The 23,547-nt window shown below is 35.0% G+C and overlaps 1 protein-coding gene across 6 annotated transcripts in view; it reads right to left on the bottom strand.

Moving 5' to 3' along the window:
- Positions 1–8,672: 8,672 nt before the first annotated feature.
- arhgef12a (Rho guanine nucleotide exchange factor (GEF) 12a) overlaps positions 8,673–23,547 on the bottom strand; it is a 57,196-nt gene continuing 42,321 nt past the window's right edge. Inside the window, exons 23-40 of one of the 6 annotated variants that reach the window (XM_058744410.1) lie at positions 21,887–21,922; positions 21,298–21,440; positions 21,031–21,177; positions 20,864–20,949; positions 20,633–20,758; positions 18,113–18,227; positions 16,527–16,627; positions 16,055–16,132; positions 14,940–15,015; positions 14,691–14,858; positions 14,499–14,586; positions 14,329–14,409; positions 14,079–14,158; positions 13,805–13,990; positions 12,522–12,722; positions 12,159–12,376; positions 10,398–10,473; positions 8,673–10,285 (exon numbers count right to left, since the gene is read on the bottom strand). In XM_058744410.1, the coding sequence (XP_058600393.1) occupies positions 10,275–10,285; positions 10,398–10,473; positions 12,159–12,376; positions 12,522–12,722; positions 13,805–13,990; positions 14,079–14,158; positions 14,329–14,409; positions 14,499–14,586; positions 14,691–14,858; positions 14,940–15,015; positions 16,055–16,132; positions 16,527–16,627; positions 18,113–18,227; positions 20,633–20,758; positions 20,864–20,949; positions 21,031–21,177; positions 21,298–21,440; positions 21,887–21,922 (2,017 nt within the window). In that variant the 3' untranslated portion in view covers positions 8,673–10,274. Of the gene's footprint in view, positions 10,286–10,397; positions 10,474–12,158; positions 12,380–12,521; positions 12,723–13,804; positions 13,991–14,078; positions 14,159–14,328; positions 14,410–14,498; positions 14,587–14,690; positions 14,859–14,939; positions 15,016–16,054; positions 16,133–16,526; positions 16,628–18,112; positions 18,228–20,632; positions 20,759–20,863; positions 20,950–21,030; positions 21,178–21,297; positions 21,441–21,886; positions 21,923–23,547 lie in introns of all 6 variants that reach the window. The other 5 variants (XM_058744413.1, XM_058744409.1, XM_058744411.1 and 2 more) reach the window with 5 other exon arrangements.

Genomic DNA, 23,547 nt, shown 5'->3' with positions numbered 1-23,547 from the left:
ACCAAACCAGTGGCATCATGCTGTTAATTTGATTAATTAATCAGCCTATCATGTAATTAATTTGATTAAGATCTTTGTTCAATTGACAACCCTCATTTTAAGATCATCTTCACTCTTCGGAAAGAGTTGTTTATCGTGTATGTCGGTTTACTCAAGGTCTACACGATCAGCTTTAGGTGTCAGTCAAAAGCTTAAACATTATTAAGGGCTAAACAGAGTCAACAGGCCCTTTTCTTATCGAGAGGATTGAATTTATGGTAAGAGCATTTGTAATGAGACAATTCGAGCGGAGAAGCTACCAATTTATCTCTTTTTAAACACACCTGTGGAACCTGTTCATTCTTCACTAAGTGCGTTTCTGTATCTCTCAAACATTTAATTATTGTATAGTAAAAGGCGCATTGAACTTTTCAGCAGCGATGAGGGCCGTTGGAAGAATGGCAATACTGGCGAACAGGTGCCCTTTTCCTGCAGAAGCCAGGAAGCTATCAGATGCATTAAAGTGGACAGCAGGATGTCTGACTGCCTCTTTAGAAGGGCTCCGTATTGAGTTTGACCTGCAAAGGTAACGGACAACAGCACAAAAGTCATTTTAATTCCAGTCAGGCTTTTGTTATCCACCTGCTACTCGTAGCGAGGATTGTCTCCTCACGCTGGCATTAGCATGAGAGCGTATTGATTAGAATGCTGTGACAGTGTTTCAGATAGATTAAATCACCTGACCTTTTTTGTCACCTACACACAATTCAACGTTCCCAAAGAGCCATTCATTCCACCTCCTGTTATCTCACTGCTGGGCATGCTTTTCAAATGGATAAAGAGTGGCAGGAACATATGTATCATATGCCGCAGTCATATCAAAGACCTCACCTTTTGGCCAGGCTGTGCGTAAGAATCACATTCGTGATAACGTGTTGACATATAGTTTGGTTTATAATGCAGCTAATTCTGGTCAAGATTCACTTGCTTAAACAGGAAGAGACTGTCTGAGCGACATGGGGAATGACCAATCTTAATTCTTTTTGTTTTTATGTGCTATTTTATACATATAAATAAAATGACGAGTGCATTAATCATTTTTGAGAATGGATGCACAGAAAATGCTGCTAAAACAATGTGATCTCATTGGTAATTTTAAGCATTCATGCATAAAGTGTGGCTGTAGTAACAGTGTTGGTGGTAAAGCATTATAAGTTAAAATGTTGACATGCATTTACTCATCTAACTTGCACAAATACAGATTCAGTATTCCGCAAAATGATTAAAGTGTAATGCAAACTTGCAATAATTAACATGTTAAATTACATAAATATGTATTTAATCCCATTTTATTAACCAATATATTTGATGAACCAATTCAAACATACAAAAAAAAAAAAAAGATAAACATGACATTTGTGTTTCTTTTCTTCTCCTGCATCTAATGCTTCATGCAATCCAGAATGGCTGAGGCATATTTCTTTCCCCTTTTTTGGTGTGAAAGAGCATTTACATTGGCCAAAAATTTAACTTTTTATATTAAAAACAAACAAGTAAGCCCTGCCCAGATGAGAAAAAGTAATGCAAAAGTAACATAAGGCATTACTTTCCATAAAAAGTAATGCAAATAGTTACTTTTTGGGGGATTAACGCAATATTGTAATGCATTACTTTTAAAAGTAACTTTCTCCAACAGTCTCATTTCATACCTGTGAATAGACACTGGAACGCACATCTTCAACATTGACATCTAAATGCAATATATATATTTTTTTGTATGTACAACTACAGAGATCTACAAATGTTTACAATGTTTGTTTTTTTTTTATCATCAATTGTGTACATTATGGTTGTATCTAACATTTAATGTTGTTAAATGAATGTTTATTTCATGATGGTGTTTATTGTTTGTATGAATAACACTGCACATTCTATAAATGTTAGCATTTTCCTTCTCAACTCGTGGAAAAGCTGCTTGATTCATCATGTTACCATCACCACCTGCTTTTGGTGTTTATCAGTGTATTACAAAGGTGCTAAATAGATTACAGTATATTAACATTATATAAGTTAATGAAATACAGTTTTTAAATGTAAATAGAAGTTAAATCCATATTTATTTTTTTTACAATAAAATAGTTGTTTTTTAATGCCACTAACATGGCACACTTTGGCTAAATTTACAATGACTAGACAAGAGATAATGCCAACTTGTAGCTCTCATAATTTAGTTTTTTGGCTGAGTGATAAAATCCTATGCACCCCTGACTTCTGGAAATTTTGTTGCAGTCTGTTTGAAGCTTTTGCTTTTTACAAATGCTTTCCAATTTTGTATCAGTGGTCAGTGAATAAACTGTAAGTGGTCTGCAGTAATAAACCAGCAAAGTGCCAAATCATGACCAGAATTTTCCTGACTCTTACTGCATGGGACCTTATCAAGTGCAAGGTTAGAATGACTCATTTCATCTTCTCTGATATCACACTCAAAGCACCCAGGCCCTGTCTCCATCATAATTAAACAGGGCTTAAGGCATCCGATAGTGTCACAGAAGAAGATGGAAGTGTCATTCATCTCATTGCTTTGCAGCCAAAGAAAGGGCACCAGGCCCCTGAACATACTGGGGTCATTCCTGGCATCCATATCTCTCAAATGAACGCTTCACACAGGAGGCCCAGGATGATGAAGCAGACGTGTCGGATTGCTCACCATGGTAATAAGACAGTGGTTAAACCCCCTCCCGCCTTCAACTCCATCTCAACCAACAGCTCGATAAGTACATCAATGTTGTTGGCACCCTACAGGAGAAAGGGCTGCTGAAATTTATGGGGCACCATCCGTATGAACTTGAGCTGAGCCGTGCGCTCCCTGTGGACAGGACACGGAGATACGAACACAATGAGAGTGGGAGGAGAAGGGCCGTGATGCATATCGTACAGAGACTCCACCAGTCTTTACTCAGTGGTAGTCTGTTGTCAGCGCTGATTGATTGCTTTGCACATTTGCCATAGTTCTGTATTAGAGGCCTTGTTCACACAGCAGCAGAATACAGTTGTCAGTCTAGTTTTTGAGGACTTAATACGATTCACACGTAAATTGGTTATTTACGAGAGGAACAAAGTCACACCCGTAAATTTTCAGTACTATACGCTAGTATAAATTGTGTGCAGAGACGTTCCACATGGCAGCCTGTTTCCACCATGGAATAAAAAAAATAAATAATGTAATTGCAACATATAATCTCCCTAATCTGACTTTATTTCTTTCAATTCCAAATGTATATATTGCAAGTCGTTTCTCAGTAATGCAAGCATCTCAGAATTGTGAATTTATAGCACACTTCTGACTTTTTCTTGCATTTCAAGTTAATATCTCGCATTTTTGAATCTCACAATTCTGACTTTTTTCTCACAATTCTCAGTTAACGGTGCAATTTGGGTTTGAGTTTACATCTCGCAATTCACTTTTTTCTTTTAAATTCTGATTTAACCTCTCAGAATTATAACTTTCTCTGAACTGCAAGTTTATGTCTTGTAATTCTGACTTTTTTCTTGGATTTCAAAGTCAACTTCTTACAATATTTTTTAGAGAGTTTATATATCTTTTAAAGAAATTAACGATTAATTAATAATTAATGATCTTTCTGTATTATGAAATTCATTGACAGGGCCATAGCTAGGGTATGTGGGGCTCTGGCTGAAAACGCTTTCCGGTGGGGGAGGCCCCTAGAACAGCCGGGGCCCCTAGAATCGTCGCCACCTTTCTCCCTGTTCAAGAAGTATTTTATGCATTTCATGATCCAGACACCAAAACCCTCATCTCATTCTCCTTTCGTAATTGACTCGTTTATACAGTAGCTTATTTAACTGTATTGTTAAATAATAGTATGCTATGAACACAATTGTGTCAGTGACAACTTTGATTTGCATATCAATCCAGTGCGTGTTGTAGTGCTTCCCATCATCAGAAATAAACTTCTAAATCTCAACTCTGCTAAAATTCATTCGTAAACTTGACACAATTCTGAGGTCGACTGGAAAAATAATTCTTGCATGACTTTTTCAATTCATCCAATCTCCTATAGCACGAATGTCATTCACACTAACTCGTGTGTTATTCTCTGAGTGGTTTGAATAATAATTTGGTGGGGGCGTGTTAATTCGTTCTATATTAAGCCAGGTTTGTTCACCTATGTAATTAAAAGCAGCTGAGTGCTGTTCCAGTGAGACTAAATGCCGAGGGGTAACGTTCCATTTAGACGAGTCAATATGAGCGGAGAGGTTCATTACTCACCGAAGGGTGGAAGTGAGGTCATAATCAAACACTAGCATCCTACGGGGGACTCATAACCTCTCCTTGCTTCTCTCTTTGCTGCCACGTTACGTGATAATAAGCTTGAGAGGTTTCTAATAGCCTAGCTTATTGTCTTCACTGTACTGGGGAAAAACTCTCTCGGTCAAACTCAGATGTCTCAAAAGACAATAAAATAGCCCATTCACATTAACTTGAGAAATCAAGCCTTTAAGTACCATCCAAAAATCCAAATTCATGTCAAGCATGCATATTTGTTCATGCCATGGCCTGCTACTCTGAAAATGACTCGGGGTGACTTTAACTGTCGCGCTTGCCCATAAATGTGCTTTTTTGTTAGGATGACTTATTTTTAATATTAAAATATGGGTATCAGATCATGTCAAGTGGAAAATAACTATGATTATGTACCTTAATAAATGTGTTAAAATATGGGTAGCACAATATGTCAGGCAGAAAGTGGCTGTGAGGATGTACACCCACTGTAATGAATGCACTAACCAAACCCACACATAATGTATGTGCGCCTGCACAACAACATCGAAAATCGTGGTACATGATTATTTTCATAATGAAAGTAGCTCAGTTTTAGGCAGAAGGAAAAAGCCAGTGGTTGTATTGCACCGTCAGTGTTGTATAGGTTATACAATGCAAAACTTGACAGAAGACTTTACTAGGCTAGACTAAAAGTACTAACAAATGAGGCTGGATTTTGACACTAATTTCATGATTCGATTCGATTCAATATAGCTTATACTGGATATACATGCAGGTACATGTCAAATTTTCTCAAGGAAAAAAAATCTCAACTAATGCGGTAAAATATAGGCCTAAATGACAGTCAGTTTAAGATTTTTATGATAACAAAGTTACAATTACATAATTATATTTCTACTCCAAATGTTTTTTTGAAATATAAACATTTAAATGGTGGCTGTCATAATAAACGACAGATTTATTCCAATTAAACATTTAAGAACAGTAAAAATATTATGATGAATGTGTTATATGGTGCATATATTTAGCAAAATTCTCCTCTCTAGAGATTTTTCTAGCTCACTGAGTTTATGGTCACCGAATATGTTTTTCTGATGTAAATATTACGTTATTTGACATTATTTTTACAAGCTGTTATATTGACATCTTTCCGCGGATGAAACACTTATTGACCGATTACATGAGACAGGATCATATTTCGGTAAGTTGTAGCCTACTCTTTTTTTTTTTTTTTTTTTTTTTACCCTAGCCCACTCAGGTGTGCCGTGGAAAATTATCCAAACTTCATCTCTATTAGCCTATATTTCATTACAATTATTTTAAATCAGTGCTATTGGTCTTCCTTATGTCTGTTTGAGGGTTTTTACAAATATTTAACCAATGAAAAGCATTCAAAAGAGTTTGTCAGTAGAACTTCATAATGCCATTGGATCCTCAAACTGTCAGTGAAACCTCGTAACTTCACCCCGCCTCCATGCAGATTGTTATTACATTAAAATGGCAAAGACACAATTTTCAATGTCAAGCAGCAAAACTAACTGTTTTGTACAGCTAAATAGCTGGACAGTGGACATGAGACCGGAAGCTAGACCCAGAGAATTTACAAATGGCTGTGCCTATGTTTACGGGAAGAAAAAGGTGGAAAGAGCTACTGCAAAAACGGAAGTTAAAAGACAAAATTCTAAAGATGGCTGAGCACAATATGTAATACGAGGATAATATGAATGTAGATTGTGATGAATGTAGATGTAATTGAGTCAGAACAGATTTGGAGAAATTTGTTGTGGATTACTAGTTTTTAAATCAACTGCACTGTAAAAAATGACTGTGATTTTAACGGTAAAAAACTGAAAATGCTACAGTAAAAACCTGTTAAATGGTTAACGGTAAGTTCCTATACAATTTACAGGGAAAAAAAATGTAAACTGACATTCCCAGAATTCCCTGCGTTGCATTTTAAATTTTGTTTGAATTTGATGTTTTTTCTTTGAAATAACTATGTTTCTTCTTAGTTTTTTCTTATCAGTTATGTTTATTAGAGTTGTATGTTGTTAAATTAATGTTTATTGCATATTTCAGTTTAATGAGTCTCACCATGTGTTTAGTGCCTGTGTGAATGACACTGTGCACCTTCTATATATGTTATTATTTAAAAGCTGCTTGTGATGGGCTTTGGTTCATCATGTGACTTTCTCATCACCACCTGCATTTGGTGGTTATCAGTGTATTTCAAAGGTACAAAACAGATTTCAGTACTTTAATAGGTTGGTATATTAACAATATATCAGTTAATGAAATTACGGTATTTAACTGTAAATTTAAGTTAAAACAGTAAAGCCTAAAATGTTGTTACCGTATTTTTTACGGTAGAACTCCAGCAACCACAGCTGCCGGTTTTTTACCGTACATTTTACGGATTTTTTTTTTCAATGTGTTTGAACTCTCATTCTGACGGCACCCATTCATTCTCTGCAGAGGATCCATTGGTGAACAAGTGATGTGATGCTAAATTTCTCCAAACTCATCTACATCTAGGAAGCTTTTTCACTAATGGTCTCACTAGGACCCCATACCTTGGTGTGAACCACAGCACTTGTTTAGATCTTCATTAAACCGCATATTTCAGTAGTCTATGTTTGTGTAATCATGCACACTGCTTTCAAGTGTGTGGAACAGAGAGTTGTGGAAACAGGAATGGCTCTTGGGTTGGTCTAGGTGACCTGAGAGACTGCAAGAGATGTGATGTGACACCACAGTTCGCCCTTCTTCTCGCCCCCCTAAGCGCTTCAATTAGATAATTGACAGGTGCATGCCGAGACTGAGACAATCAATTATCCTGCTGACTGTCTGTTTCACTGCACTTAACTGCACCGTGTTTTAAGGGTGAAACGATGAGGACATATTACCTCAGAGGACACATAAGGTAAAAAGGTATCCACTTTCCTTCAGAGGAACAGTGTGTCTCTCTAAAACTGCTTAGGGGAAACTTGACTGAGGCTACAATGAAGCTCTCTGATTCATCTGAATGAGCACTACTGATGTATGCAAGAGCATGGTTAAGTGAAGAGCTTTTTTCTTCTTTTTTTTTTTTAATGATTTGCAACAAGTGTCGTGGTAATGAGCAATGCCTGAGGTGGACTGACTGAGCTTAACAGGAGTTGTAGTTTTAAACACTTGCTCTGCTCTGTATCTGCATGGCTAACCTGTAGAGCCCAGTTAAACCCAGAGCATTGATGTCATTGCAGCCCTATGGGCAAACACAGAGTCTCTAGACAGACAACAAGCACCATCTGCCCTCTACTGGCCTGTCACTGTATAATCAACAAATAATCTGGCGCATACTTGGTTATTTATACTATGTAATTAATGTTGGATATGTCTCAAGCAAAGAACAGAATAAATCAATTCTTTGACTTCTGCTCCTAATCTTGATATTTATAATTTACAATAACATAAGACCCCCATGTTATAAGGGAATGGTTGTACTATTTATAAAATAATAATGCATGAACACCACCCCAATGTCGTATTTACTAGTGAAAAACTTGCATTTGTAGTGAGAACAGATTTTGGAGTGACTCAAAATCATTTAAATTGAATGGGAATTGGTAGATTACCATCCATTACAGATTCCAAATTACATGACAAAAATGTTAGTAATGTAATGCATTACACTACACATTTTAGATAATAAAATCAGACTTTTGACCTAACTTATTCATTTAAATAGGATAATCTTGAACAATTTATATAAAAATATAAATATATTCCATTTAATGTTATTAACAACATGAAGCGTTAATACGTTAATTCATAAAAAATGTAATTGATTTTAAAATGAACCTTATTAACTTATTACCTTTTAAATCTCAATACTTCAAGTAAATTTATTAAGTGAGCCACTGAGTGATAATTCAAATAAACATTGTGTTCATCAGTAGTTGATGCAATGTTGAAATACTGAGAAAGCACTTCTTAAAATTGAAATGGTTTTTGTAAATCCAATGCTGTGTGGCCTCTCAATTTTTGTGTAATTACAGCCACCTGATTCATGACTGAGTTTCACAAAACTGTCTGAATATATATAAGCAGTAGGCTGTTTTAAAAACATAAAATTTAAAAGATGAAAAAGAAGAATTAGGTAGAATCAATAAATTAAGAATAATTTATTGTTGCTGTGTGAATAATATGTAATCATGTTATCAATAAAAAGGTAACTGTAGTCTGTATATCCCTGTATAACTGTAGTCTATATATATATATATATATATATATATATATATATATATATATATATATATATGAGCGATCACAGGCCCCTGAATCTAATCAATTCATTATCGTATCGCGCCATGTTTTGAGGTATTGATTCTCTGGTGTGGAGAATCTATGTCAGAGATCGTATCGTGATGAAACATCGGATTTAAACCTCTAGTATTTTCATATAGCACTAAATATTTGCAATCACCTGAACAGATAACCATAACAACAGTAAGAAGCCCGAGGCCTTGCAGTTAAGATCACTACATCGTATATAGAAAGTTATGTTTTCTAACATTATCATAGATTTACTTCCTAAACTAAATAAAATCATTTTGTTAAGATATTCTTTATGTAAGATTTGAAAGACTATGGGTGACAAAAGCCAAACCTTAGACTTTACTCCAAAATCCCTCACAGAAAGTACTATAAAGATTCATCACACCGACAGTCAGTGTTTAATTCACACACTGGGTGTGTCAAGGAAAGAATCATGGCAGAAGCAAATTGGTATTGATCATAAAACATTGTAACGGTGAATGATGACTGTACAATTTAGTTGGTACCCACTTTATGTACCCTTGATGAGGAATAACGATAAAGCTTGCCAGAAAACACAACTCATTTAGCTGGTTTATGAGACGACAGGCTTGCACGACTTCAAAAACAAACTAAATTTCCGATCATTCTCCGTGGCAGCACATAATTACAGCATTAATTATGCTCGCAATCTTTGCTCCGACCGAAATCACATACTACTTCTCAACTCCTCTTGTCCATGTTAAAGGACAATAACAATAGGGAGTTGCAGTTATTATGCAGTTTTGATTGACAAGCTACTCAAATTCCCATACTATGTCACGAATATTCCAGCACATACACTCATTTTATGCCTGCATTTAAAAAAAACTTCCAAAATAGATCAGTACAAAAGGTTGTGTCATAGTAACTTTATTTCCAGGTTTTGCATCACCTTCAATCCTGATGGCCAATCTTCTCTTTTTGCAGTCATCAAAATGTAGCTGCAGACCAAGAGAGCCTGAGCTCCATCCACTCTTTATCTCAGCAGGAGGGTCTCAGGGGCGAATGAATCAGTCCAGGGCTCTGGGAGGAATGTCAGCTGGCTGGAGTAACTGAGGGAGGCCTTGAGCAAAAACTTCTCTTTATGTACTGCACAGACTTGGGCTTCCACGCGTAAAAATTGTGGGGGAGAAAAGAGTCTGAATTCTGGAGCGCTCGCCCTGTTCAGTTACACTGGAGCCTACAGCGACAGACAGCTTAAAGAGTTTCAACAGCCAGAAGCATGCGAGAAACATGGAAAACACTAAAAGGAAAAATAAATACATCTTGGGATTTAAAAAAAGAAAACAGCTTAATACATTATTAGTTAAAAAAAAATCCTCTCTCAACTTATATATTTTCTAAACACACAGCTTTGTACATTTTGGTATAGTTCTCCTTTCTCTAGCTAGGGCTGCTGGGGAAGGAGAAGAGACTGGGCTGCCCACGTTCACTGGAATGAGGACATGTACTCGGGACAGGTAAGGCTGAGAGGAGACAGTCGGTCTTCCCTAATTGACGAGTGCTGACAGAAGCGAGAGGCCTTGTTAGAATATTCCCCTCATTTTTGGATGGAGGTGTTCAGCAGTGAGGAAGACAGGCTTGTGCGGAGCATGTTACGATAGAAACGATGCCCCCGTCATCACAGGAGGCAGGAACTTCTGCCACTCTATTTCTTATCTGTGGGAGGAATGAGACAGAGCAGAGTGATGGAATAATACTGAAACAGAAACTCTGAGTCGAAGGCTGTATGATCTGAAATGTTTAGCAGTCACAGTGGTGCTCATGTTACCTCTGCTCTCGTCCGTATCTGCGGTTGACCCAACAGGCCTTTGGCGAAGTAGATTATAATACTTTGTTTCCATCTCCTGAAAAACATTACAAGTTATTATTCAAATTACTTAAAAGTAAAGAAACACTGATAATCATTAATAAACGTCAAAAACTGTTTCTTTAATATTAAGTCTAGTATCTGGTGGCTATTAGTTATTATTTGACATATTATTTAGATAATTACCAAATTTTTCAAACAGCTATTTCTAAAATAATAGCTGCAAATTAGAATAAAATGTATATATATATATATATATATATATATATATATATATATATATATATATATATATATATATATATATATATATATATATATATATGTATATATATATATATATGTATATATATGTATATGTATATGTATATGTATATGTGTATATGTGTATGTATGTGTATGTGTATGTATGTGTATGTATATGTATATGTATATATATATATATATATATATATATATATATGTGTATATATATATATATATATATATATATATATATATATATATATATATATATATATATATATATATATATATATATATATATATATATATATATATATATATATATATATATATATATATATATATATGTATATATGTATGTATGTATGTATGTATATATATATATATATATAAAATTATTATTATTATTTAGTGCTGTCAAGCGATTAATCGCATCCAATATAAATTTGTTTACATAAAATGTGTGTACTGTGTATGTTTATTATGTATATATAAATACACACGCATACAGTATATATATATTTTGAAAATATTTACATGTATTTACGTATATATTTATATTACATATAAATATATTTAATATATAAACAAATATAATAAATAATAAATATTTTTCATGCGTGTATTTATATATACATAATAAATATACACGGCACACACATATATTACGTAAACTAAAACTTATTTTGGATGCGATTAATCGCTTGACACCACTAATTATTATATTATTTATATTTATTGATGATGATCATTAAATGAATATAATTAATAATTGCATTGTTAATTATAACCAACATTTTTATAATGCATATATATTATTACTATTATGAAATCATTAACAATAAATTATTTATTAATCATTAATAAATGTATATCATTTAATAATTGTATTAATCAATTGAATTGTTTTATTAAATAAATAATATGCATATAAATGTATAATTACGATTATTAAATCATGAAAAGTGATACAATTATTATTAATGTAATAAAGATCATTATTACATAATAAATATACGTATGCATGTATAAATAAATACATATATTTAAATAAAATAAACATAAAATTTCGAAAACTGATTTTATTTTATAATATATACACATTTGTGCATATATATAAAAAAATAATTAATTGCATAAATTAATAAATTACAACATATTACAAAAATTTTCATTACTTCTACATAATCTGATCTGTATCAGTCATAAAAATTCAGTATAGTGGTTGAAAATGTATGAACTATAAAAAAAAAAAACATTTAGCAAAAAAGTAGCGCTAAAAAAACCTTGATGCTCCCATATCGCAAATTACAAAACTAGTCCAATGACTGAATTTAAGAATGTAATGGCCTCAAAAAAGTGCACTAAAATGATCAAGATCACATTTTATATAGCCAACAAAACAATCATGAATATTGTGAATATTTAATATATAGTGGAGCCCTAAAATTCAGAGAGTGGTGAGAGCAGACAGACCTTGAGGTGGTTGAGGTTGGCCTGCAGGCAGCGTAGATGTGAGAGGACCTGTCTGCTGAGGCGGGACGTGCTGCCTGAGGAGGGTGAGGAGAACTTGAGGCTGATGCCCGAGTCAGCAGCACAGCTGTGGGCCAAACTTGACTCCTTTCTCCGGACCTGAATATCGTCATCTGTACTGCTCTCGCCTGGGCCACCGTACCCCTCCAGGACCAGGTAAGCTGCTGGAAAGCACAACTACAATCAGCAGGGACACCTGGATGTCGGAGCATGTGTACTACCCACAATGCCACATCTTGACAGTCCACCTCTCCATATAAACCAGCTTTAACTCAGGACAGGAAAGTTTCTCGGTCAAACACTCACCATAGTCCTCTGGGCACTCGTAGAAGCCCGTATCTCCAGAGGTGTAGTCCTGAGCTCGACTAGGGGTGCGAGTGGAGCTGTGCTCCACCGGTGTGCGTAGAGAGGTGGTCCTGAGGAGACGACTGCCGGCCGTTCGGCACAATCGCTCGCCCTCATCCTGAGCCATCAGCTGAGTCACCAGCACCTGCTTCAGTGCCGCCACTGTAAAAGACCATGACGTGTACACAGACCTTATTCAATGATACACTACCTCAAAACAAGCTGAAATGAAGATGATGATAATATAACATACAGCATAAGCGTGATATTGAGACCTCATTTAAAACTGATGTTACCAAGAAAACTAGAAATGTCTGGACTTTTAATTGAGCTGGTTAAACTGCTTCACAAAACCAGTCTAAGTTACTTGTTCATAAATCTAAATGAATCAGAATAATGACTATATTTTATAAGTTGAATCTGTGCTGCAACAAACTGTTACAATAGGAATTATAATAAAAACGATTTATTAAGGGGATAGTCCACCCAAAAATGAAAAATCTGTCATCTTTTGCCTCATGTCATTCCAAACTTCTATGAGTTTTTTCCCTGCAGAACACAAAAAGGTACTTTGAAGAATGTTGGTAACTAAACACTTTTGGTTCCTTTTGACTTCCATTGTATTTTTTGCTCATACAATGGAAGTCAATGGGAACCAAAATGGTTTGGTTACCAACATTTTGGGGTGGGCTATCCCTTTAACAAAAAAAGGAATATACACCTATCTGTTCAAGGGAACTGATTTGTAGAAATTAGTCCTATTATTAAAACAAACTGCTTCCCAACATGACGCTCAGATACCAAAAGACCCATGTTGACCTCATACAAATAGCATAAAGCTTCATGTTAAAGTAGAGATGATCCCAAGTTCACATATTTGTTGTTTTCAGCAGAAGTGAATCCCATTAGGAAGCAAAAGTTCACAAGATCTTAAAAGCCTTCTATTGTTAGATACTGAACTAATTAAAAGACAATTTTAAAAATAAATAAGTCTTTTAATCAATAGAGGCTGAGTTGTCAGTTTCTTGAGTTGGCAGCACAAAGACATCTGCCTCCCAATGCTGAGGACAAGCCAAAACAAACAGGCATAGTAGCCTTAACTCAAGGAATCTGGCATTTTTAATAAATTATGCTTGCCAAACTTCTTATGTAAATGATTATTTCACATTTATTATTTGTCAAAAATAAAACATGATATGAAAGGGATGCGTTTGTAAGGTAATGCAATTCAAATGCAGTCTTACAGGTTTTAAGGGCCTCATCTGCTTTAGACGAACAGGATTGAGAGTCTGTGTCCCTGCCGTTCAAGAGTTCAGAGTCCAGATACGAGCCATCCCTGCCAGCTCTCGGGACCTGGTCCTCTTCCTCAGGGTTGGCTTCCGGGACACAATCCCGCAGGGCTGCCGTAGGTGAAAATTCACTGTCTTTCTCTGAGGACAGATGATGGAAGTCTCGAGTTGAGTATGGGGGCAATCAACACTTTTACAATCAGAGGAGCGTTTGTACATGCACAGCTACCTGCAGACTGGATGCTTCCTGTGGAGATCCGTTCAGAGACTTTGCTGAACTTGCTTAACTCGACACTGTCTCTGTCACCACTAGAACACAAAGGAACAGTTATGTAAGGTAAAGGCCTTTATCGTTTACATTTTCTACATTCTAATGCATTTTATGCATAGATTTTATTGTTACTCTCGTCCCAGACCAAGATTTTGAAAGTCAAACATAAAAATGATCTAAATTAAGTAGTAAGTAGAGAGGAACTCACTCGTGCTGAGGCAAAGGAATGACGCTGTGGGGTTTGGCAGGGTTCATAACATCTGCCCTCTGAGCAATCTGCCGTTGCCACCTGATATCAAAGACAATTAACGCTGCTCTATAAACTAGAGAGTAGTGAATTGCAGAAACACGAGAAAGAGAGAAGTGATGAAAACTTACATTCTCTGCTCGGACACCGTTTGTGCCATTAGCTCATAAATCTGAGCTCCGTTTTTGGACATGGAGATCACAAAGAATGATCTGTTATCTGTGTGGGGAAATCAAGGAACCCTATAAGGACTAATTCTTGAAATATATGTGGGGACTGGGGAGAGTGTGTATGTGACAAATGAGAAGAAGTCAGACGCTCACCTGTCGCCACCGAGCGCACCAGCACAGTGCTGAGTTTGATGATGGGACTGAATATGTGTTTTGTGTCAGCCGTTCCTGCGAGGTTCTTGCTGTGACACCTGAGAATAAAACGCTCGTCCTGCTTCTGCAACAACACCAGGATGTCTTCCAGGAGTAAAGTATACAGCTCTGAGGCAAAAACAGACACTGGTGTTATTATATAATCATTAAAAAAGCAAGCTTTTGGGAAGTTTGAGAGCAGTGGCTTACCAATAGTTTTGTCTTTGTTAATCTTCCAGGACAGAGGACCCTCGTGGACCATCTTCCTTTTAGTGAGATCCAGGTTCTGCGGGACAAGAAATGAATAAGTAACTTGCATCCTTAAAATCCTCGTTGTAGAAAGGAGTTACTAGTTTTATTCATACAGCACCCAATTTAGATTTTCTCTTCAAATGTGGATCGACACTGCCAAATCAAATAAATTAAACTGGATCCACATTTTCAGAGAGGGTAATAAATGTCCCCATCTAGATTAGTTATTCCATCGTGAATGTCACATATGAGCGTTAAAGGGTAAATTCTTTTTGTTGAAACTTTTTGTTGATGCTATTCAATCAGAGAGGTGCAAAAATAAAAAACCAATAGAATAGTTTCAATCTGTTAACAAAGATCAAAATTAAAATGTCAAAAACTTCCAACACAAAATACAATTATGAATGCTAGCACCAAAAACTATTACTTATTTTTAGTTAAATAAAATAAAGCTGAAATAGAACAAAATTTAAATACTACAGAATAAAAAAAAGGGAAAAATGTTGCCTTGGCAACTAAAATGACTAAAAATGAAATAAAAATAAAGCTTAATAAAGGTATTAAAAAAAACTAATAAAAATGACAAAAGCACATAAAAATTTAAACTGAAATTAAAAATACAAAAGCTAATTCAAAATATTAATCATATACTAAATATTAATCATACATTAATAAAACTTTTCCAGTCATGTCATGTCCTGAATAATAAAAGCTTTAAAGTTGATCAGATGGTTTAGACTGAAACACTTCAAAATCCATTTTTAATTGAATTTGAAACCATAATATGGATTGGGTTTGGACTAAGTTCGTATAAATTTAATTTAATTTTTTCCCCAAGCTACAAAAACTAAAAGGATGCCAAGAAAACCATATTTTTGTCTGTCTGAATAAATACAAAACTTGATTTTAGCTCCTCACGATGTTGTCTTCCTAAAAATGAATCTCAGACGCACAAATATGATTGACGTTGATCCACATGACAGAGAAACTGGTGGGATAACCTGCTATTCTCTGCTCCTCAAATACGGTTTTCTAGGAAAAAACCTAGACAAATCTGTATGATAAGCACTAACCTTGAACTCCAAGATCATGGGGTTCTCGCTCTGCTTGAGGGAAGAGAGATCCAGCCGTCTCTGATAGTCCTCCAATCTCTGTGGGACACAAACAAAATACATATTTATGCAGAAGAATCCATTAACATTGGCTGACCTCTTATGAATTTAGCCACCAAACAAAAAACCTTTAAAGCTGCAATCGTTTAAGAAATACACTGTAGATGCTGGAGAAGATTAGATTTTCCTAGCTGGACTCTTTTTAATGAATTTTCTTATGAATGTTCTCCACGTTGGATCATCCTGTTTCTACTCTAAGAGCAGTTTCAGGGCTGATGTAAGAGGACCTGGAAACTTTCAACCTAAAGATGAATGCTGACAATCATTAAGTTTTGGTTTTCCAGTCTTTCCTTTAAGCTGACCTGAGGGTATAAAGTCTGCTTATCTCGAGCCAGGAGAGAGAGTGGCAGCCCGATTGAGTTGCACTGCTTACCTGTTTATTCTCGGACTCCTTCACGGACTGGTTGACGTGGCTGAGAATGTGTCGACAGCATTCGGCTGCTCGTCTCACTTTGTCTTTCTCCTCTGACTCATCTGTCGGTAAAGATGATACATAACGTACATGCACACGTGTTTCAAGAAGAGACTAATCAACTCTTTAAGAACATCCTGGCCAGCCAAGAGCCCTCTATTTCCTCTAGTGCCCTCCACTGAGACTATTGCCAAGTGCCAATGAATATGAGGAGAATCACCTCCTCCTTAATTGCTAGTTATACTTTACATTTATTGCTTTCCTCTGACAATGCCAAGTGAGCCACAATTTAACACGTCTGCCAAATAATGTGAGAGATGCTTTGAAAGTGTGCGGTTCCCGCTTCAGAACATTTCAGAATAATAATGGGGATTTAAGAGCTGGCATAGCTCTAATTTACTAATGGTTGGTGTCCAGCCAGCAAACACTTTTTGAATAGCCAACACAATAAAGGTGAGGGTCTAAATTCTTATGTCAAACATATACACTCTTCCCACATATATTTCAAGAATTAATCCTTAATTTCCCCCAAAATGTAGGGATTGCAAGGGGGTGATGGGGATCTGTGAAAATAAAAATCTTAAAATCACAACACGTACAATAAGAAATAAAATCCAAATCTGCATATAATTGTTAAAAAAAAAATCTATATATAATATAGATTTTTTATGAACATGTATGTAAATAAATAATTTTATTAATAAATAAGATTAGTTTATTTAGAAATATTTCAATTTAAAATACCTATTTTATTTGAATATATTTTAAATTGTAATTTATGACGGTCATGGCAAAGCTGAAAAAAATTAAACAAAAATATAGAAAAACTAATTTAAAATGTATACTGAAAATATAAAAAAAAACTATTCAAAATATTAATAAATACTATAATAGTATAAAATATCTTAGAAAATGATAGTTTATTTTACATTTTTGTATTTTAATATATTTTAAATGGTAATTTCTCACTGTGATGCAAAGCTGAATTTTCAGCATCATTAGTTCAGTCATCAGTGTCACATGATCCTTCAGAAATCATTCTAATATGCTGATTTGCTGCTCAAGAAAACATTTCTTCATGTCTTCTTATCACTCAATAATGATTGTCTTGGGGTTTTGTACAGAGTTTTAAAAAGATGGTCAACTGCATTCAATAACGGAAGTGACTTCCACAACTGAATTTTTAATGAGTTTAGTTGTTCCAGTCGACAACTAGCTGTCTGTCACATCACTGACATACCTATGGCATGAGGTGAGAGTGTCACAGATCATTTTTTGCTGTCAATCAGCAATGCTATGATTGACAAGCCCTTATGGGGTTACAGAAAAAATGTTCTCCCTCGTTCTCCAACTGTTTTAAGCGCACGGGAGTCACACCTGTTAGTAAACTTGGATGTCAATCTTAAACATTGCCATTTTGTTTTTAAATATTTTTGTGGTGAATTTGGTTTAAATATTGTATAGAACAAGCATTTATTTAACGTTAATATAAACCTCACTTCAATACAATGCTTTAAAAAGAATGGATGCATGAAGGAGGAAAATACCTGTGTACTTGGCAATATTGTCCATCAGTAAGGGGTACTTGGTGAACCTCTGCATCTCTGCAGGGATGATGTCCTTTAGCTGTAATCGTCGACACAGTCGATTGCTTTCAGCCTCCTGCAGATGGTGCAGAGACGATCAAACAAGAAATTGAGGACAACAGTACATGCAAATCCACAACAAAATCCTCCCTAATCTTTTGCATATTTCCTTGTTATCAAGAGTCTCCAACATCATGAATAATACACTTCAGTGTGGGTTTTACCCTTCACTCAAGTGAGAAAGTAATCCTCTGCAAGTCACAACATTGTGATCCGTCAGCAAGGTAACTGGCATCACCAATGTCTTGGTAAACAACCACAATACATCTCCGAAATCAGTAAATATACTGTCATTTCATCAGAGGGATATTTTAATAAAAAATTAATATACTATCACTATAACCTGCATGACTTTTGCTTCCATAGATGACAAAAGGAGATGTTTGGCAGAATGTACCAGATTTGTTTTTGTTAACTAAAAATATATATTTTTTTAAATAAAGCTGAAATGAAACATACAATAAATAAATGACAAATTAGATTTAAAAATGTTTTAATTAGAAATGATGCCTTTGGAAATGATATGAAATACTACTCTTAATGAAACTAACACTGAAATAAAAATAAAGTTGAATAGAAATATAGAAAAACGAATAAAAAAAAATTGCAAAAGCACATAAAATTACTAAAATTAAATTTAAAATGAAAACTGAAAATATAAAATAAAACCTAATACAAAATATTAATAAAGTATAATAGTATACTACATATATATATAAATAATACTAAAGTAACATTGTTCCAAACAATTAAAGTAAACGCTGACCAAGTCAAAATGGCTCTATAAAAGTATCCAAGCAAATATTGCGCTATACATGTCGTTTGAGGCCATATTGAGGCTTTGTGTGACTGAAGTCAGTCGTTATTCACAGAAAATGTTCCCCTTCACCTCTGCTCTCATTGGTCACCATTAATTCTCAATACATGAAAAGAGCAGCGTGAACATTCTCCTAACTATCTCCTCTTCTGTTCCTCAGCAGAAATTGAGTCAAATGGATTTGGAACAACATGGAGGTGAATAAACAACAGCAATTTTGGATGAACTGCTTCTTTAAAATGTGAAAAAGCTCTATTTTCTCTAATATACATCTCAAAGGCATAATGAGCATAACAGTGGATTTGACATTTTTATTATACCTTTATGTTCTAGTGCTTACACACTAGTTTTCTCAATGGAGAGATTAGCGCGGTTGATTTCAGAAAATGCAGTGTATGTGGAAAGCTTGTTAAATCTGAAGTCTTACTCTCAGTGTTCCCTGCATCCACTTCTACTATGAGATAAAAACAGTGCAGAGGCAAACACAAGCTCTCAACACTCCCAAGGCTCTACACAACTACATCTGCCTAAGGTTCATAAACTCTTATCTCCAAGATAAGCAAATCCTACAGTATATCCTATAAATATAGCTCCAATTAAACAAAATCTCTTTTGTCTTACTTTTCGCTGATGTTTGGCTGCCAGGCAAAGCTGATACTATTAACAACTCAGAGATTAATTTATTTAGATATTTAGATATGCATCTCTTCTACTGTAACACTGTATCAACACAGCAAACCTGCCATTTGCTGTAAAATTAGTAGGGCTGTCAATTTATTAAAATGCTATTAGAATGAATGAATTGCAAATTGAAATAAGTTAACATATTAACACATTCTGTTCCCCCTAAAAGAATACATATACAACAGAATGAAACAGTCAAGTGAATAAATGTGCTACCAGCATTATTTAATAAATCACATACATCAATACATTAACTTTGACAGCCCTAAATAAGGAAAATGAAAACAACTCTGTGAAACATTCAAATGTACACAACCATTCAAAAGTTTAGGGTCATTAAGATTTTTTAAAGAAATTAGTTTCAATCAGCAAAATATTTTTATTTCAAATAAACTCTGTCCTTTTAAACTTTCTATTAATAAAAAACAATACTGAAAAAATGCATCACAGTTTCAACAAAAATATTAAGGAGCAAAAACCTTATTTTCAACACTAGTCGTAATAAGAAGAAATGTTTCTTGAGCATCAAATCAGCATATTAGAATGATTTCTGATGGATCATGTGACACTAAAGACTGGAGTAATGATTTTAAAATTATATTTTAAAAATGTAATATAAATATAAAATGATAATGTAAAAATTTAATATTATATTTTAAAATATATTAAAGTAGAAAACAGTTATTACTGATTGTAATAACATATCAATTTTATGTTTTTTTTTTTGTTTCTTTGTTTTTTTGATGAAATAAATGCAGTGTTGAAGAGCATAAGAAACATCTTTCAAAATAATTTAAAAAAAATCTTACTGACCCCAAAACTTTGAACAGCACTGTATGTCTGTAATGCTTCGAACACAGTCTCTCTCAAGTGAACTGCAGCTCTCACGGCCCTGCGGCCAGCGAGGAGTCTCGACCCACCTGCATGAAGGAGGTGAAACGCTGGTCCTTCTTCTGCCGGGATTTGATGAGCTCCAGGGCGAAGGGCTGGTTACTGCAGAAAGTGCCCACTGCTTGCTTGATCTTCTCCTCCTCTCCACCACTGAACTAGAAAACAACAAGCCAGAGGATTTGTGAGCGTGTGGGAGTCTTATCACCCAGAGAAGACCTACCACAACGGCCACAGGATACTAGCAAAACATGAGCCCTTACCCAAGACAGCAACTCATCTCCTATGTGGTCGATGACCGACAACTCGTTCTTCTTGCGTATAGCTGTCATTTGATCTGCTATCCTCACTGAAATTTTAAACAGCAGATGCCATGATCTGAAACATGTGGCGGTTTACCGTAATAAAAAATTATTGGAAGAAAACATACTGTGCAACTGGACGATTTCCTCCAGGTTGGTGAATATGTTCTTGATGTCAGCAGGGGGCAGTATGTTGTCTCGGGTGAGCTTCTGGTAGAAGACACGGTCTAGGACCTTCAGCATGCGTACGTGGGCTCGCTCCGTGTAGAACAGTTCTGCGAGCATCAGATAGAATGAGAGTTACTTCAAAAGCAAACCACAAACCAAAACAGCAGCTCTAAAAATGCATTGTGCACCTGTCTGATTTATGTAGTCAAAAGCGAACAAGATCGTACCATTAATGACTTCTTGTCTCTTGATCTCGTGGGGCGTCAGGCCTGCTAAAACATCACGCCCGACCAGCTGCTGCCAGTTTGGAGGATCTACATCAGAGTAAACATCACCCCCCTGATCATCCTCACTTTGCAGCTCTTCAAACCTGTGAGGGAGGAGATGGTACATAGATTAACACTCTCATTAAGCTCAATGTGTATCTGAATGTGAGAGCTGGTGCACAATAAGAGGGCATACACACATGAAGCTTATCAAAAAGAGGGTTAACACTGTATTCTATTTCTAACCAATTTTAATGCAAAACATTATGTGAAAAACATTTTATTCAGACTGTGAAACTACTGGTATAATCTCAGCCAATCAGTCGATTTTTGACGCTCAATGTGGTAGATACTTTGAACAAATAAGACTGCACTATGAGCATGGCAGCCAAACACAAAATAGAAACCAGGCGGTGGAGAAAATGTCCTCATTATAGCTGGTTAGGGAAAAAAGAAATAGCTTTTATCGATTGTCCCTTTATCATGTTGCTTCTGGTTAGGACAGTGTATAGAGTGATGTGGGTGATCGACAGCAGCCAGTGTCCAGTACCTTCTACTCAGTTTAGGTGTGCCCCCATCAAGGAGTCTGGAAAACAGGACATACTTGCTCACTTCACTGACACAAAGTGACCACATCGATATTAAAATCCTGGTATGATATGATGAGTCATTTTATAGATAAGCAAAAAATGGCTGATATTAATATTATAAAAATAAAAAAAAATCTACAAATGAATTTAGACAACCCAACATTATGTACAGTTTAAAAAAATGGATATTTATTTTGAGATTTGATGAAGATTATATTTAACAGTGTTATTCAATTATTATTATTTAAAATATTAACTTTAAATGAGTGGCAAAGGTATTCAAAATGTACAAATAGCAAAAATTTGCCTGCACAATTAAATATTCTATATTACGACAGCGTTTTAATGCCACGTTAAAAAATAAAAAAAATCTAAAATTACAAGACTAAAGTCGTAATATTTCGAGAATAAAGTCTAAATATTACGAGAATAAAGTCGAAATGTTTTAAGAATAAAGTCGAAATGTTTCGAGAATAAAGATTATAGTTGTAATATTTTGAGATAGGCTATTCTAGCCTTTTGCTCATGCAAATGGCCCGGATTGGGAGCACTGGGAGATATTCCAAATCTCAGTTTTCAAAATCTGTCAGTTTTATAGCGAAACACAAACAATATGTAGGCTATATTGCAATAATGTGTTTGTCAAGCTGCATGTGAGTCAATCATCTTTCCGATTACAATAACGAACGACGAGACATTATTTTCATTATAAATTAGGCTAAATGGGTTTTTTTTTTTTATGCCTTATGATGTTCCTTCACTTTATATCTTGCTATAAGTATAAACTTGAAATAAAGAGCAAAAACACATTTATAAGTTGTATTTCGTTATAAAACTGGCAGAATTTGAAAGCTGAGCTTTGTGTAAAAGCAACAAAGCACAAAATTGTTGCGATTACTGGTTGGCTGACGCGTTACAAGTAATGAATGGAAGACATTAAATATTATGTCCTCGTTTACAGTATACCATGAATAAAACAGTTTGTGAATAGTCACTTAACTTTTACAGCAGAAAAGACAACAATATAACGCATGTTAACAAATTTGAGTCCACTTCAACCTTTAGAACGTTTTATTGCTGTTTAATTAAACAGGCTGTGTGAGGAATGAAAGTTCGGGACGTTTTTGCGGAGTAGGTGGTGAAATTTTCACAATAATTTAATGAATTGATTCACATAAATACAGCGATCTGTCACGCCACATTAAAGATCTTGAAAATCACATTATTGTAAGACACATAATTTGTGTTTCGTTATAAAACTGATTTTGAAAGCTGAGACTTTGTTTTATATTAAAATTCTGCCCTACAAAGGCAAAAGACCTTAACTCGCTAGAGTGTGAAACTGATAAAAATGACTTTAAAGTTTTTTACTTGTCCAGCCAAATTAATTACAGGTAGAACACTGGAAGTTTGGCAATTAGATGTACATTAAAAAATTGAGCTCAAACTTGATTTTTACCCCTAATTTGAAGTTAATGTACTCTGCCTTTGTACTGTCCGCAAAAAGTGAGGTCACACCAAGGCAAAAGGCAGTAACTTCCACATTATCAATATTTGTTTGCTGAGCACCATTTACAAAATCGTTATAGTAACACCTGTATAAAATCTAGTGTTCATGGGC

The sequence above is a fragment of the Onychostoma macrolepis genome, chromosome 15 (assembly GCF_012432095.1).
Source record: "Onychostoma macrolepis isolate SWU-2019 chromosome 15, ASM1243209v1, whole genome shotgun sequence".
In the NCBI taxonomy this organism is placed as follows: domain Eukaryota; kingdom Metazoa; phylum Chordata; class Actinopteri; order Cypriniformes; family Cyprinidae; genus Onychostoma; species Onychostoma macrolepis.
Note: the sequence above shows the minus strand (reverse complement) of the source record. Positions and strands in the feature narration are given on the sequence as shown.